At 42.1% G+C, this 14,487-nt stretch overlaps 1 protein-coding gene across 1 annotated transcript in view; it reads left to right on the top strand.

Moving 5' to 3' along the window:
- The window catches only part of LOC122549302 (interleukin-6 receptor subunit beta-like), a 144,698-nt gene that overhangs the window by 67,325 nt on the left and 62,886 nt on the right, over nt 1-14,487 (top strand). The window contains exon 2 of the mRNA XM_087989035.1: nt 7,855-7,911. Within this exon, the coding sequence (XP_087845161.1) occupies nt 7,855-7,911 (57 nt within the window). The remainder of the gene's footprint in view (nt 1-7,854; nt 7,912-14,487) is intronic.

Raw genomic sequence — 14,487 nt, forward strand, 5'->3', positions numbered from 1 at the left:
ATGGTGAAGCACTGGCAGAAGGGCAACACAGCGATATAGATGAGGTGGGCTCAATGGCGAGAGATGGGGCTCTGATGTTAGTGGTGAAAATGTGTTGCTGGAAAAGCGCAGCAGGTCAGGCAGCATCCAGGGAACAGGAGAATCGACGTTTCGAGCATAAGCCCAACATCGATTCTCCTGTTCCTTGGATGCTGCCTGACCTGCTGCGCTTTTCCAGCAACACATTTTCAGCTCTGATCTCCAGCATCTGCAGACCTCACTTTCTCCTCTGATGTTAGTGGGCTCAGTGCTCCAGCCTGAGATCAGCGACCTTGACGTTGATTGGATTAGGTCTAGACAAATGGGTGTTGGTGCAGGCATTATAGATGATAAGCTGGTTCAGGATTGATGGACTCTCTTTAAGCTTTATCTTTCTTTTTATTCTTGTTCTTAAACTGTTCAATATGTCACTGGATCTTGGCAACGGTAGAAAAGCTTTTCACTGCAGTTTACTGTTTTTCACATCATACAATAAACATGACAATAAAATCATTCCTTCATTCGTGTATGGTGAGTGCTGCAGAGGTGAAAGGGACTTATGAGGGTGAGATGAAATGGAGACCTGAAAGAGCTGGAGGAAAACTCGACCTACACTTGGGAAATAGGGCAGGACAGGTGACTGAGATGACAATGGGGAGCACTTTAGGATGAGTGACCATAGTTCAATTAATTTTAAAATAGTTATGGAGAGTGACAAAACTGATACACAAGTTCAAGTTCTTAATTGGGACAAAGCAAATTTTGATGGAATTAGACAGGAGCTTACAGAGGTTGATTGGAGTGGTTTGTTTGCAGGCAAAGGGACCTCCCAGCAAGTGGGAGGCCTTTAAAAGTGTGATAGCTCGAGTTCAAGGTCTATATATTCCTGTAGAGTGAAGGGCAAGGTTGGTAGGAATAGAGAATGCTGGATGAGGGGATGGGATATTGAGGCTTTGACCAGAAAAAAGAGAAAGGCATGGCTCAGGTAGAGGCATCTGGGATCAAAGGGAATCCCTGGAGGTATATAGGGGATACAGGAGATTACTGAAGAAGGAAATCAGGAGGGCGGAAAGGAGGCACGAGGTAGCCTTGGCTGAGAAGGTTAGGGTGAATCCAAAGAGGTTTTTAAAGTATATTAACAGTAAAAAAATAACCAGAGACAGAATAGGACTCCCCAAAGTGGACATGTATACGTAGAACCGCGGGAGACGAGTGAGGTCCTCAATTAATATTTCTCCGCTGTGTTTACCATGGGGAAAGACATAAAGACTTGGGAACTTGGCGAAGGTAGTGGTAGTATCTTGGGGACAGTTCATATCACAGCAGAGGAGGTGTTTGAAGTGTTAGAATGTATGAAAGTGGATAAATCTCCTGGTCCTGACCAGATATATCCAAGAACACTGCAAGAGGCTCGAGAAGAAATTGCGGGGGCCCTGACTGATATGTTTGCCTCATCATTAGCCATGGGTGAGGTCCCAGAAGATTGGAGGGTAGCGAATGTTGTGCCCTTTATTCAAGAAGGGGTGCAAAGAAAAATCTGGGAACTATAGACCAGTAAACCTAACATTTGTAAGTTACTTGAGAAGATTCTGAGAAATAAGATATACATGCATTTGGAAAGATAGTGTTTGACTAGGAGTAGTCAAAAAGTGTGGCACTGGAAAAGCACAGTAGTTAGCATGGCTTTGTGTGTGGGATATCACGCCTCATACATTTTTTCGAGTTCTTTGATAAAGTGACCAGGAAGGTTGATGAGGGCAGGTCAGTAGACATAGTCTATATGGATTTCAGTAAGGCCTTTGATAGGTTTCCACGTGGTAGGCTGCTTTGGAAAGTTAGGTTGTATGGAATCCAGGGAGTGTTGGCAAAGTGGGTACATAATTGGCTTGATAATAGGAAGCAAAGGGTAATAGTGGAAGGATGCTTGTCGGACTGGAGGCCTGTGACTAGTGGAGTGCCTCAGAAGTCGGTGCTGGGTCCATCTATATCAATGATTTGGATGAAAATGTACAAGGCATGATTAGTAAGTTTGCTTACAATAACACTAAAATATGAGGTATTGTGGATAGTGAGGATGGTTATCAGAAATTGCAGCACAAACTTGATCAGCTGGGGAAGTGGGCCAAGAAATGGCAGTTGGAGTTTAATATAGATAAGTGTGAGGTCTTGCATTTTGGAAAGTCAAATCAAGGTAGGAGTTTCATGAGAATTGATAGGGCCATAAAGAGTGCAGTGGAACAGAGGGATCTTGGAGTTCAGGTGCATGGTTCTCTGAATGTGGAGTCATAGGTAGACAGGGCAGTGAAGAAGTCTTTTGACATATTGGCCTTCATCAATCAGAGCATTGAGTGTAAAAGTTGGGAAATTATGTTGCAGTTGTACAGGATGTTGGTAAGGCCGCACTTGGAAAATTGTGTTCCGTTTTGGACACCTTGCTTTAGTTAAGGATGTTACTACACTGGAAGGAGCATAAAAGGAATTTACAAGGATCTTGCCAGGACTCAATGGACAGAGATATAGGGAGAGATTGGACAAGCTGGGACTTTATTCTTTACAGAGTAGGAGACTGAGAGGGGATCTTATAGATATGTATGAGATCATAAGAGGGATGGGTAGGGTGAATGCAGTGAATTTTTTCCCAGGATTAGGGAATTGAGGACTAGAGGATATCAGTTTAAGGTTAGAGGGTTAAAAAATAAAAGGGAACCTGAGGGGTAACTCTTTTACACAGAGAGTGGTATGCATATGGAATGAGCTGCCAGCGGAAGTGCTTGAGGCGGGTACATTAACAACATTTAAAAGGGTCAAAAAGTGTGGTGCTGGTAAAGCACAACCGGTCAGGCAGCATCCAAGGAGCAGGAGAGTCGACGTTTTGAGCATAAGCTGTTCATCAGGAATTAACAACGTTTAAAATGCATTTGGACAAATACATGGATAGGAAGGATTTAGAAGGATATGGGCCAAGTGCAGGGAAATGGGGTGAGCATGGATGGATATTTTGGTCGGCATGGACCAGTTTTGGCCAAAGGACCTGTCTCCATGCTGTAGAACTCTATGACTCTATGAAAAGGCAGCCAATTCCTCCAGCACCAGTACCATCCATCATTATGATGTATATTATTCACTAAGTGATAATCATGCCATTGTAAGCTTCTAGTTGAGGTTTGCTGGTTCTTGCTTTAAATATACATTCACCTATGTATAGGTTGGGTAACATTTTCATGGCACCCCATGAGAGTTGACAAGTTGCAAACTCTGCTTACATACCACCATTCAAGCTTCTTTGTGCCTCTGAAAATACAGGCTTCATGATCAGCTCAGTTGGTTTCCAGCAATGAGCAAGGGGAAACTGCAGTGATTGTTTTGTTTCTCAATATCTTTCCATCTGAGACACTCCCACCTTCTAGAGAAGTTTCCAGAACTCAGATGAGTCACAAGCCAGCTGCTTCCATGAGACATCATGACCAAGCAACTAGTCACCAAAGAGCTGCTCTCCAAAGAAGAGTCCTTTTGGACTCAAAATCTGACCCAAATCTTACAGGGGTGGGGCAATGTGGGTTTATACTGAGAGGTCAGGTGAGAAGTCCAGTTAGACCCGTCTCAACCACCTTCATTCAAGGCAGTGGCAGATTGCCAGTTCAAGGGGATTATTGCTTGTTAAACACTTTGGCCAAGCCCACATCATTGATATTCAGCTTTCTTCCTTCCCAAGCTCGCTAAACGTTGAGGAAACGCAATGTGGAAGCCAGAGTGAGTCCCTGGCGGATGCAGCTCACTGCCTGCCCCAGATGGCCTCCATGTTGCATTGATCAAACTGCAGCTCAATCTACAAGCACCAGCCTCATGCCTCCTTCATTCACAGACATTGGCATCTGCCAGCCCACCAAGACCATCATGACACTTCTCCGAAGCATTAGCAGGGTGCACTAGCGGCACTGGGGGCCCTAGCCGCCAGCATTTAAAGGTTGCTGCAAGGACATTGTGTCCGCAGGGAAGGGCACTCAACTCACGGGCCGGCCTGCATCTCAGGACTGTTCACTTGCTGTCATCGTGCTCACTCAGTTACCTACTTACTCACAACATCTGTTTTTGGTCCCGTCACCCACTTCCTCTGTGTGTTGCATCTCCCCTGCCACAGACATTGCTGAACAGGTTGTGGACGGCTAGACGTTTAGACACAGAGGCTCCAAAAGAATACAGATGTTATAAGGGGAAGGCCACAAGTGTCTGCACAAAAGCTGTAATGGGTTAGTGATGTGAGAGAGGAGTATGAGAGTGGGTGGGGGAAGGTGATGAAGGATGTAGTGAGAGAGGTAGAGTGTGAGTCTTGGTGGGAGGTGGGTCAGGTGGCAGACTGCGGCTCTTACCCTATCAGAGTGGAGAAGGTTTTAAGGTTATGCCAGTCGTGGCTGTATTTTCACAAGGTGGAGATAACACTGATCGGAGTGGTAACCTCTGACCAGGCTGCCAGGGTCTGGAGGTGTGATCTCCTCTGCCTATCCTTCAGGAAGACAATGACCTTCCTTTGCACCACCCACTAAACCAGGATCCCAGGTCTGTGTCAGAGGATCACAGTGCCAATTTCCCCTTCTCTGCCATAATCAGAATCTGTCCCTCAACAAGCAACCAGCTTTGGAATGCCAGTGTTCATCCACATACACAGTGGATTTTAAAGATGGTACAGATGGATGGGACGCCAGTCTTTGGGGGGTTTTGACTGAGTGGTGAGTCATTCTGGGAACAGTTTATGTTTAGATAGGGCTAGAATCAGAATGAAGGACACCATAGGCAGGGTAGGTATTTAATATGGTGCACTTGGTATGATACGATAAGAGACCTTGCTAGACTTGCTGGTGAAAAAGCAACAAAACACTCAATGCAACTTGGATATTGTGAAATAACATAAAATTCAGCTCTTTAAGTCTACCAGACATGGTGAGCTTTTCCTGTACTTTCCTTTTTACACCAAAATGTTGCACCATTTTTAGAAGAAGACCTAGGAATCCTCTTAGAAGAGGTGGTATGCAAAAGGAATAGTCACTTGAGCATGTAGTTAGAGCGCAGTTAGGAGCCAACTCGTACTTAGGCAATGCCTTCACTTCAATGGAAATACAAACTTCAGCCATGGGCTCAGTTCAGGGCAGTTTGGAATACAAAGGATTGAAATTTTGAGACTTTGGCTACTCTTATGCCTCACAGTTGGACAGATTTAGTTGGTTGCCATTATAGAGTCATAGTCATAGAGATGTACAGGATAGAGATGTATAACTTCTCCAAGCCCATCAGATATCCTCACCGAATCTAGTCCCATTTTCCAGCACTTGGTCCATATCCCTCTAAACCCTTCTCATTTATATACCCATCTAGATGCCTCTTAAATGTTGTAATTGTACCAACCTCAGCCACTTCCTCTGGCAGTTCATTGCATACACTCACCACCTCTGCCTGAAAAGGTTGTCTCTCAGGTCCCTTTTATATATTTCCCCTCGCACTTTAAGCCTATGCCCTCTAGTTTTGGATTCTCTACCCTGGGGAAAAGACCTTGGCTATTCACCCTGTTCATGCCTCTCATGATTTTATAAGGTCACCCCTCAGCCTCCAATGCTCCAGGGAAAACAGCCCCAGCCTATTCAGCCTCTCCCTTAGCTCAAACCGTCCAACCCTGGCAATATCCTTGTAAATCTTTTTGAACTTTTTCAAGTTTCACAACATCCTTCCTAAAGCAGGGAGGCCAGAATTGCATGTGGTATTCTAAAAATGGCCTCACATTGCCTTGTACAATGACCTCCCAACTCCTGTACTCATTGCACTCCAATAAAGGCAAGTGTACTGAACATCTTCTTCCCTACCCTATCTACCTGCGACTCCACTTTCAAGGAACTATGAACTGGCACCCCAAGGTCTCTTTGTTGGGCAACTCTCCCCAGGATCTTACCATTAAGTGTATAAGTCCTGCCCTGATTTGCCTTTCCAAAACGCAACATCTCACATTTATCTAAACTCCATCTGTTACTTTTCAGCCCATCGGCCCATCTGATCAAGATCCTGTTTTACTCTGAGATATCCTTCTACACTGTTCACTACACCACCAATTTTAGTGTCATCTGCAAACTCACTAAACATACCTCCTATATTCACATTCAAATTATTTATATACATGACAAAAAGCAGTGGACCCAGCACCAATTCTTGTGTCACACTGCCGGTTACAGGTCTCCAGTCTGAAAAGCAAACCTTCACTACCACTCTCTACCTCCTACCTTCAAGCCAACTTTGTATCCAAATGGCAAGCTCTCCCTGGACTCCATGTGATCTAACCTTGCTAATCAGTCTACCATGTGGAGCCATGTTGAACACTTTGCTGAAGTCCATATAAGCAATGTCCATCACTCTCCCTTAATCAATCTTCTTTGCCATTTCTTCAAAAGATACTAACTATCCAACTGACCAGTGGGGCTGCAGCTCCAGAGTCACTGAAATGGTAACAGCTTGTGGTCTTGTGTTTGATACATCCCACTCTGAGAACAGCAGTTTGTATCAAACCTCTGGCTGGCCCTATCAGCCTTGGTGGGCAGGATCAGGATGCCCAAGGCATCAGTCTAGCCATACAGCAGCCCCCCAAAACCACCTTTGTCCAAGACTTCAGCAGAAGAGAGAATATATTAAGGTGTAAAATTGGCCATGCCCGAGAAGGGGAACGGCAAACGTATGAATATGTGTAAATGAATGCCCTCAATGTTCGAGAGCTAGTGTTTGTCTTGCTGAGTCATATTATTATTATTTATTAGTTATTATTTATTTATTTATTTAGTTGGGTTTTTTTTGTATATAGAAAGATTTAAACATTTGTACGAGTGCAGTTTTTTTGTTCTTTCTTTGTACTGTTTTGAATTGTATTGCTTTGTATTTGTTGCAATATCAAAAAGTCTATTTTTAAATGAAAATATGTTTAATAAAAACATTTGCCATGCATTTACTGAGCCATTTTGGATTCTCTGTTGCCCTTTATTGTACTATCACCAAAAACTAATTTCACACTTTAATTACAAGTGTAAAATATGTACTGCATTGGAAGGTCCTTCCGAGAAATTATTTCTGTACTCTTAAAGTATTTTGTTTTTGTTATTGCACTTTTCCTCCCTAAATATTCAACAATGGTTACCTTTGCACAAGATACACTATAGCTGCCGAAGTGAAAATGAAACATGTTGTGCAATTTAATGACTGAGGAGAAAGTGAGGACTGCAGATGCTGGAGATCAGAGCTGAAAATGTGTTGCTGGAAAAGCGCAGCAGGTCAGGCAACATCCAGGGAACAGAAGAATCGACGAATCGTCGATTCTCCTGTTCCCTAGATGCTGCCTGACCTGCTGCGCTTTTCCAGCAACACATTTTCAATTTAATGACTGAGCAGAGTTTTGAAATGTCTCAGTCATATCACCTGAATTACCATCACTGATAGAATAACGCTTGCTTAGATTTAAGCAGGTATAGACATGAAATAGCAAAGTAATATGCAAAATGCCTGAAGCAGAATAAAGCCTTTCAATCTTAATCACAAGCATGGAAGCTACATTTTGTTTCAAACTTCTCTGCTGCTTTCCATTTCAAAAAGCAAACTTGGCAATGACTAAATACCAAGGTCGAGATTTTATGACTGGATTCATGTCAGGGCCAGTTCTGTTAGTTGCATCTAAAATAAAACAAAGAATTGTAGATGTTGGGTTCTTCGAGTTCTGGTGAAGACTCACTGGACTCGAAACTTTAACTCTGCTTTCTCCCCAAAGTTGCTGCCAGACTTACTGAATTTCACCAATAATTTCTGTTTCTGTTACAGGAAATCCTCTGTATCTGCAAAATCACAAGTTGCAAATTCGCCCATCCATGTCAAAAAGTAAGTAACAACAAAAATCAATGCCCACAATTTTCAATCTTTTTTTTAACAATGCCCACATTCTCAAATTTCATCTTTTGCACGGGGTTCCAGGAATGGAACCCTCGTGGATACGGATGAATGACAGCAATTGCATATTCAGGCATGTTTCTCCCAGCTTAATATTGAAAGCATAGGCTGCCACTGGCTGTTGTAAGTACATGTAGGTGATTTCCTTACAGCTAACTATTAAAATAAATTAGTATACATCATCCCAAAATATGGTACAAGTTAACGTGACTGGTATAGCTGTTGGAACACTGTTACAGTCATGTCTGTAAAGTCTGAAGGCAACATGAAATAACATGTATAACCATAATAACTGTCACAAAATGGATTCTGGAAAGTTAGCTGACTTCTTTTGTACTTTCTAGATGCAGAGCCAATGGCAAAATCTTCCAAGAGCAGCAATCACCATCACTGCTCTCACATACACGCTTTTACCCTCCTTCTGTCCTCTGAATTTCGGGTCCAACATTTGATGCTGAGGGCCTCAGAAAGGCAGAGTGTATCTTTAATCCAACTGAATCCTCCCACCGGAGGACATTGGAAAAGCCTCCTTCTTAAAGCAGCCATATTGTGATAAAATGTACTAATTTCCTAACCCACTGAGACATCAAGCAATTTTTTAATGTGTTAGTGACTAAGTTTGAGATCAATTAAGTGAGCATGGGGATAGGCAAGAAAGTAGAGTTGAGAATTATCTGACCAGCCATGATTTCATTGAACGACGGCATGGACACAGTGGGTCAAATGGCCTTTTTCTGCTCCTATGTCTTACCGTTTAATGGGATGTTTGTTGTAGTAGAGAAAGGAGAGACTGGTAAGGTGGGTTGAGTGGCAAAAGGGTAAGATGGCAAGATGAGCAGGGCGGAAAAGGTGGCAGAGTGGGTGCACAGATAGGTAGCTCGACGTCCAGTCAGATTGGATTAGGAGATGTTAGGGGGTCAGGGAGTTGATGGGCCTGGAGTGATTGTGGTGTCAGCGTGAGTGATGTGGAGGCTGGTCAGTTTTATTGGTGAGGAGTTAAAGCTAGTTTCCTAGCTATCAATTCGGGTAAACAATACAAAATCACCTGAAGTCGCTACCTTAGATTTGGGAACTTTGTGGTAGAGTTCCACACATTGGGAACTTGCCCATCAAAAGTTCAAACTTTCCAAATAATCACCTCATAATTTGTTGGTTGGGTCTTCGGAGAGAACCTGCGTGCATCTTTCAGGGAATGTCTTGACTCTGACCAACCAGAGGCTGGAAGATGTGGGGCAAAGTGTCTGAGAAATTAAGAAAATACTAATAGATTTTCCAGAAGTTAATTGACTGGTTCTCATTATTTCAGTGGAAGTAGTTTAAAGGACAATGTTGGCTGCCTGCCTTTTAAGATGGATTTTTAATCAAAGACATTCAGTGAGATGATCATAGCTGTGATGTTACAAAAACAGAAATTGCTGGCAAATCTCAGCAGGTTGGCAGCATATATGGAGAGAGAAACAGAGTTAATGTTTCAACTCTAGTGACCCTCCTTCATAACGTATAATGTTGCTGGCCTCTCAGTTGTGCCACCATAATTTTCAATTACATTGCCTCCAATCCATTATGTGGGGAAGAGAATTAGTTGGAATTTTGTCACCAATCCTTCTTCGTACTTTGGTTTTAGGACTTTCTACTCGTTAGTGGTGAAGGATGAGCCATGAATAAGCATTGCAGAAGCGGAACTTATCTTAGATCACAAGATAAAGTTTATTACAACTTAGTGGATAGAAACACTATTCAGACAGTAATTTGAAGAGTAGAAGACTTGACCATCTCTTAACTACAACTACCAGAACTCTTCTAGACCCCTTAAGACTACCTGAGTGGCTGAGCTATATATCAAAGAGGCAAAGATTCAGTTTAACTCCCAGATTAATGCTTTTCACAACTATTACTTTATGCAACACCACATACAGATGTAAGGCTGAGGTGGATTAACGTTCTTCCATTAGATCCCAGTGTCAGATGATCTGATACACTGATAAAGCCATCTAATTACTGCTCACCATCCTTCCCCTCCAATTATTTAATTCCGCTCAATAACTTACTTGGATTAATCTCTGTCCACTTCCTCCCAAATCATTGATATAATTCATGAGTAACAGAGATGGGTGCCTCTCCCATTTCTATATTTAGCTGCTGGTGTCTGATGGAGATTGTGAGAAAAACAAATAAAATTTGTTGCATTGCCCAGGATGTTGGTGCCAGATTTGTCCTGGTCTTCTATAAGATTGAGTCAAACTGTCCAAAAGTAATCACAAACACTTACTAAGGTAACAGTATTTGGTGGTTTCTTCTTCAACCTGCTGGTTAGTCAGAATGGCATTGACACCACTGCCATCCAGCAGTGCTCTAACCTGATTCTGATCAGATCGAGGCTAAAGATGGTTTGTTACTTGTTGGCCCCGCTGTTTTACTGATCCAGAGCACAGATTGTTCTGCTACCACTATCTTCTGTCAGGGTAAGGAACTGCTCCATCTTGCATAAGAGAGGGAAGGTAATTGCTTATCTAAACTCTTATTTTAAACAAGATTTAGTTCGATGAAGATAAGCAATGAAGTACAAGTTACACTGATATGATAGATCTTGTTATAGAGACTAAAGTGCTCTTCCACCAAGTGTGTATAGGGGCTGTTGTTTAAAGAACTCCTCAGTACTAACTCTTTTAGACCCTTATAGAATATTATATCTCCCACAACACACTGGAAGTCTTAGTGTTTTCTTACCTTGAGACTTAACGTCTCCAGTATTCTCTTTACTAGCCTTTGTAACTACTTAACACAGGTGTAAACCTCACAAAACTCCATCTCCCACATTCATTTCTAAATCCCAATCACCCAGCTTTCCAATCACCAATGGCTTCCCATCTCTCATCTTTTGAATTAAAAATTCTTATTTTTATTCACAAATTTTTGCATATCCACACTTTTCTAACTTCTGCAGCCCTCAATCCTAGATCTTCAATCTTCCAAGCCCCCTATGTATCTCACCTCCTTCCACTCCAACATTAGCAGCATCCCATCTAGCAGTCTCAGCCTACTTTCTGGAGCTCCAGTTAACCCGATAATGCAACTTTTAAAAAAAAGTTTTGTCATTTACACATGAATGAAGTGAAACTATCATGGTGTTCGACAGATGAAAGACTCAACAAACAATCAAGGTATTTTTCAATGTATAATTTCAGTTACATCACACTGTAAACTTTTGCTATAAATTCTGTGCCTTACAATTGTGTCCTCCACAACCACCTGATGAAGGAGCGGCGTTCCAAAAGCTAGTGCTTCCAATTAAACCTGTTGGACTATAACCTGGTGTTGTGTGATTTTTAACTTTGTACACCCCAGTCCAACACCGGCATCTCCAAGTCATAGCTTTGACCCAACTGCCTTACTGCAAGATTTCAGAAAACTTCTCTAAATTTATCTCTCTGACCCTGTTTCCAGTTACAAAACTCTCCTGTCAGTGCTCACAGCACATTTCACTTCAGTGAATGGCCTTGGGCCATTTACATGACATAAGGCTGAATTGTTGTAGAGCTGAAAATGTGTTGCTGGAAAAGCGCAGCAGGTCAGGCAGCATCCAGGGAACAGGAGAATCGACGTTTCGGGCATAAGCCCTTCTGCCTGAAACGTCGATTCTCCTGTTCCCTGGATGCTGCCTGACCTGCTGCGCTTTTCCAGCAACACATTTTCAGCTCTGATCTCCAGCATCTGCAGACCTCACTTTCTCCTGAATTGTTGTAGACACATACACAATTTTGCTTGGTTTTTCAGCTTCCAATTCAACTACTAAGGGAAAACATTTCCATACCAACATGAAATAAAGAAACAAAATCTTGTGGATTTTGCTAATGAAACCACAGTTTTTTATTCCTTACCTCAGTTATTTATAATTTTTGCAGTAGTTATAAATAATCTGACAGAATTTTACGTGCCTGCTTTTTCTTGGCTCAGACTTAAGTTGAAGTTATATTGGGACAGATTGAATCTGTTGATGCTGCAAAGGCTAGACCTTCAATGGAGTATTCTTCTGGCTTTTGTTTGCTGGAAAATCTTGAACATATACCATCAGATGCTGTTGTAATGTTTACAGTAAGTGGAAAAGAATGTCAATCTAGACATTCATGTGTTGTGGCCTAATTTACTGGAACTGAAAGACATTTTAACAAAATTACATAATGGCAGTTTGGCAGAGGGCAACATAAACCTTTTTGTAACCTTCTCCTGCTACACGTGTTATCAGTAACCAGAATCTAGACATAAATTTCCATAGATTCCATTAAAACTGCTTACTTCTAATGTTCAATGCTACGTACGCTGTTGGGTTAGTTTCCAAGCTAAACAAATGATTAAGATTCTAGGTTTATTCCCATTCTAATCTCAGATACCTGGTTTCAAGATAGCCAGTAGTTTGGATATTGTAATTTGTCCGAGGCTCCCTGAATAAACAATGGAAATTATCTAGGTGTTTTTCACCTAAAGAAGGAACAACGCTCCGAAAGCTTATGATTTCAGATAAACCTACTGTACTATAACCTGGTGTCATGTGACTTCTAACCTTATAAAATCACAGAACAGTTTCAGGCCAGAAGGAGGCCATTTGTCCCATGTCTGTGCTACTCAATGAGCTCCACTTCCTGACTTTTCTCAATAGCTCTTCAATTATTTTCTTTTCAGGTAATTATCCAGATCTCTTTTGCAAGCCAACTGAACCTGCCTCCACCATACTCTGAGGTAGTGCATTCTATATCCTACGAACTGCACAAAATGTTTTCTCATCTTGTCATTGTCGTTTCTTTTCAGTCCTCTCAATCTTGACCCTGCTACCAATGACAGCAGTTTCCCCTTATCTACTTTGAGCAGACTTCCCATATTTGAATACCTCTATCAAATTCATTCTTCATATTTTCTTCACTGAAGAGAACAATGTTAGCTTTACCCATCTATTGTGTGTCCTTGATAGGTATGTCAGACAAGGAGGAAGTGATAAGGCAAGGGAACAGTGGTTTACTACAGAAATTGCATCTCTTGTTAAGCAGAAGAAGGGGGCTTATGTGTTGTTGAGGCAAAATGGTTCAGATGAGGCAATGGAGAGTTACAGATCAGCTAGAAAGGATTTAAAGAGAGAGTTAAGAAGAGCAAAGAAAGGACACGCGCAGTCTTTAGCAAATAGAATAAAGGAGAACCCTAAAGCTTTCTCTAGGTAGGTGAGGAATAAAAGGATGACTAGGGTAGGAATAGGGCCAGTCAAAGACAGAAGTGGGAAGATGAGTGAGGACCCTGTGGAGATCGGAGAGGTACTAAATGAACATCTCTCATCGGTTTTCACTCAGGAAAGGGTGAATATTGTAGAGGAGAAGAATGAGGTATGAGATATTAGACTAGAAAGGATCGAGGTTAGTTCCGAACAGGTGTCATCAATTCTAGAAGGAGTGAAAGTAGACAAGTCCCCTGGGCTGGATGGGATTTATCCGAGGATTCTCTAGGAAGCTAGGAAGGAGATAGCAGAGCCTTTGGCTTTGAGATTTGAGTTGTCATTGTCTACAGGTTAAGTACCAGAGGACTGGAGGATTGCAAATGTTGTGCCCTTGTTAAAGAAGGGCAGTAGAAATGACCCAGGTAATTATAGACCACTGAGCCTTACTTCTGTTGTAGGAAAGGATTATAAAAGATAGGATTTATCATCATCTAGCAAGCAACATTTTGATTTTAGATCATCAACATGGTTTCGTCAAGGGCAGGTCGTGTCTCACAAACCTCATTGAGTTTTTTGAGAAGGTGACCAAGCATGTAGATGAGGGTAGGGCAGTTGACGTGGTATACATGGATTTCAGTAAAGTCTTTGATAAGGTTCCACGTGGTAGGCTGTTGGAGAAAATACAGAGGCATGGATTGAGGGTGATTTAGCAGTTTGGATTAGAAACTGGCTTTCTGAAAGAAGGCAGCAAGTGGTGGTTGATGGAAAATATTCAGCCTGGAGTCCGATTACTAATGGTGTGCCACAAAGATCTGATTTGGGACCACTGCTGTTTGTCATTTTTATAAATGACTTAGACGCAGGCATAGGTGGATGGATTAGTAAATTTGCAAATGACACTAAAGTCGGTGGAGTAGTGGACAGTTTGGAAGAATGTTACAGGTTGCAGGGGGACTTGGATAAACTGCAGAATTGGGCTGAGAGATGGCAAACGGAGTTCAATCCAGCTAAACGTGAGGTGATGCACTTTGGGAAGAATAAGAGGAAGGCAGAGTACTGGGTCAATGGTAGTGTGGATGTGCAGAGAGATCTTGGAGTCCATGTATATAGATCCCTGAAAGTTGCCACCCAGGTTGATAGTGCTGTTAAGAAGGCATACGGTGTATTAGGTTTTATTGGTAGAGGGATTGGGTTCCAGAGCCACAATATCATGCTGCAACTGTACAAAACGCTAGTGCGGCCACACTTGGAATATTGTGTACAGTTCTGGTCGCCATATTTCAGGAAGGATGTGGAAACATTGGAAAAGG

This window comes from Chiloscyllium plagiosum, unplaced genomic scaffold (genome assembly GCF_037043375.1).
Source record: "Chiloscyllium plagiosum isolate Xiang-an unplaced genomic scaffold, Cpla_swu_hap1 HiC_scaffold_1, whole genome shotgun sequence".
NCBI lineage: Eukaryota > Metazoa > Chordata > Chondrichthyes > Orectolobiformes > Hemiscylliidae > Chiloscyllium > Chiloscyllium plagiosum.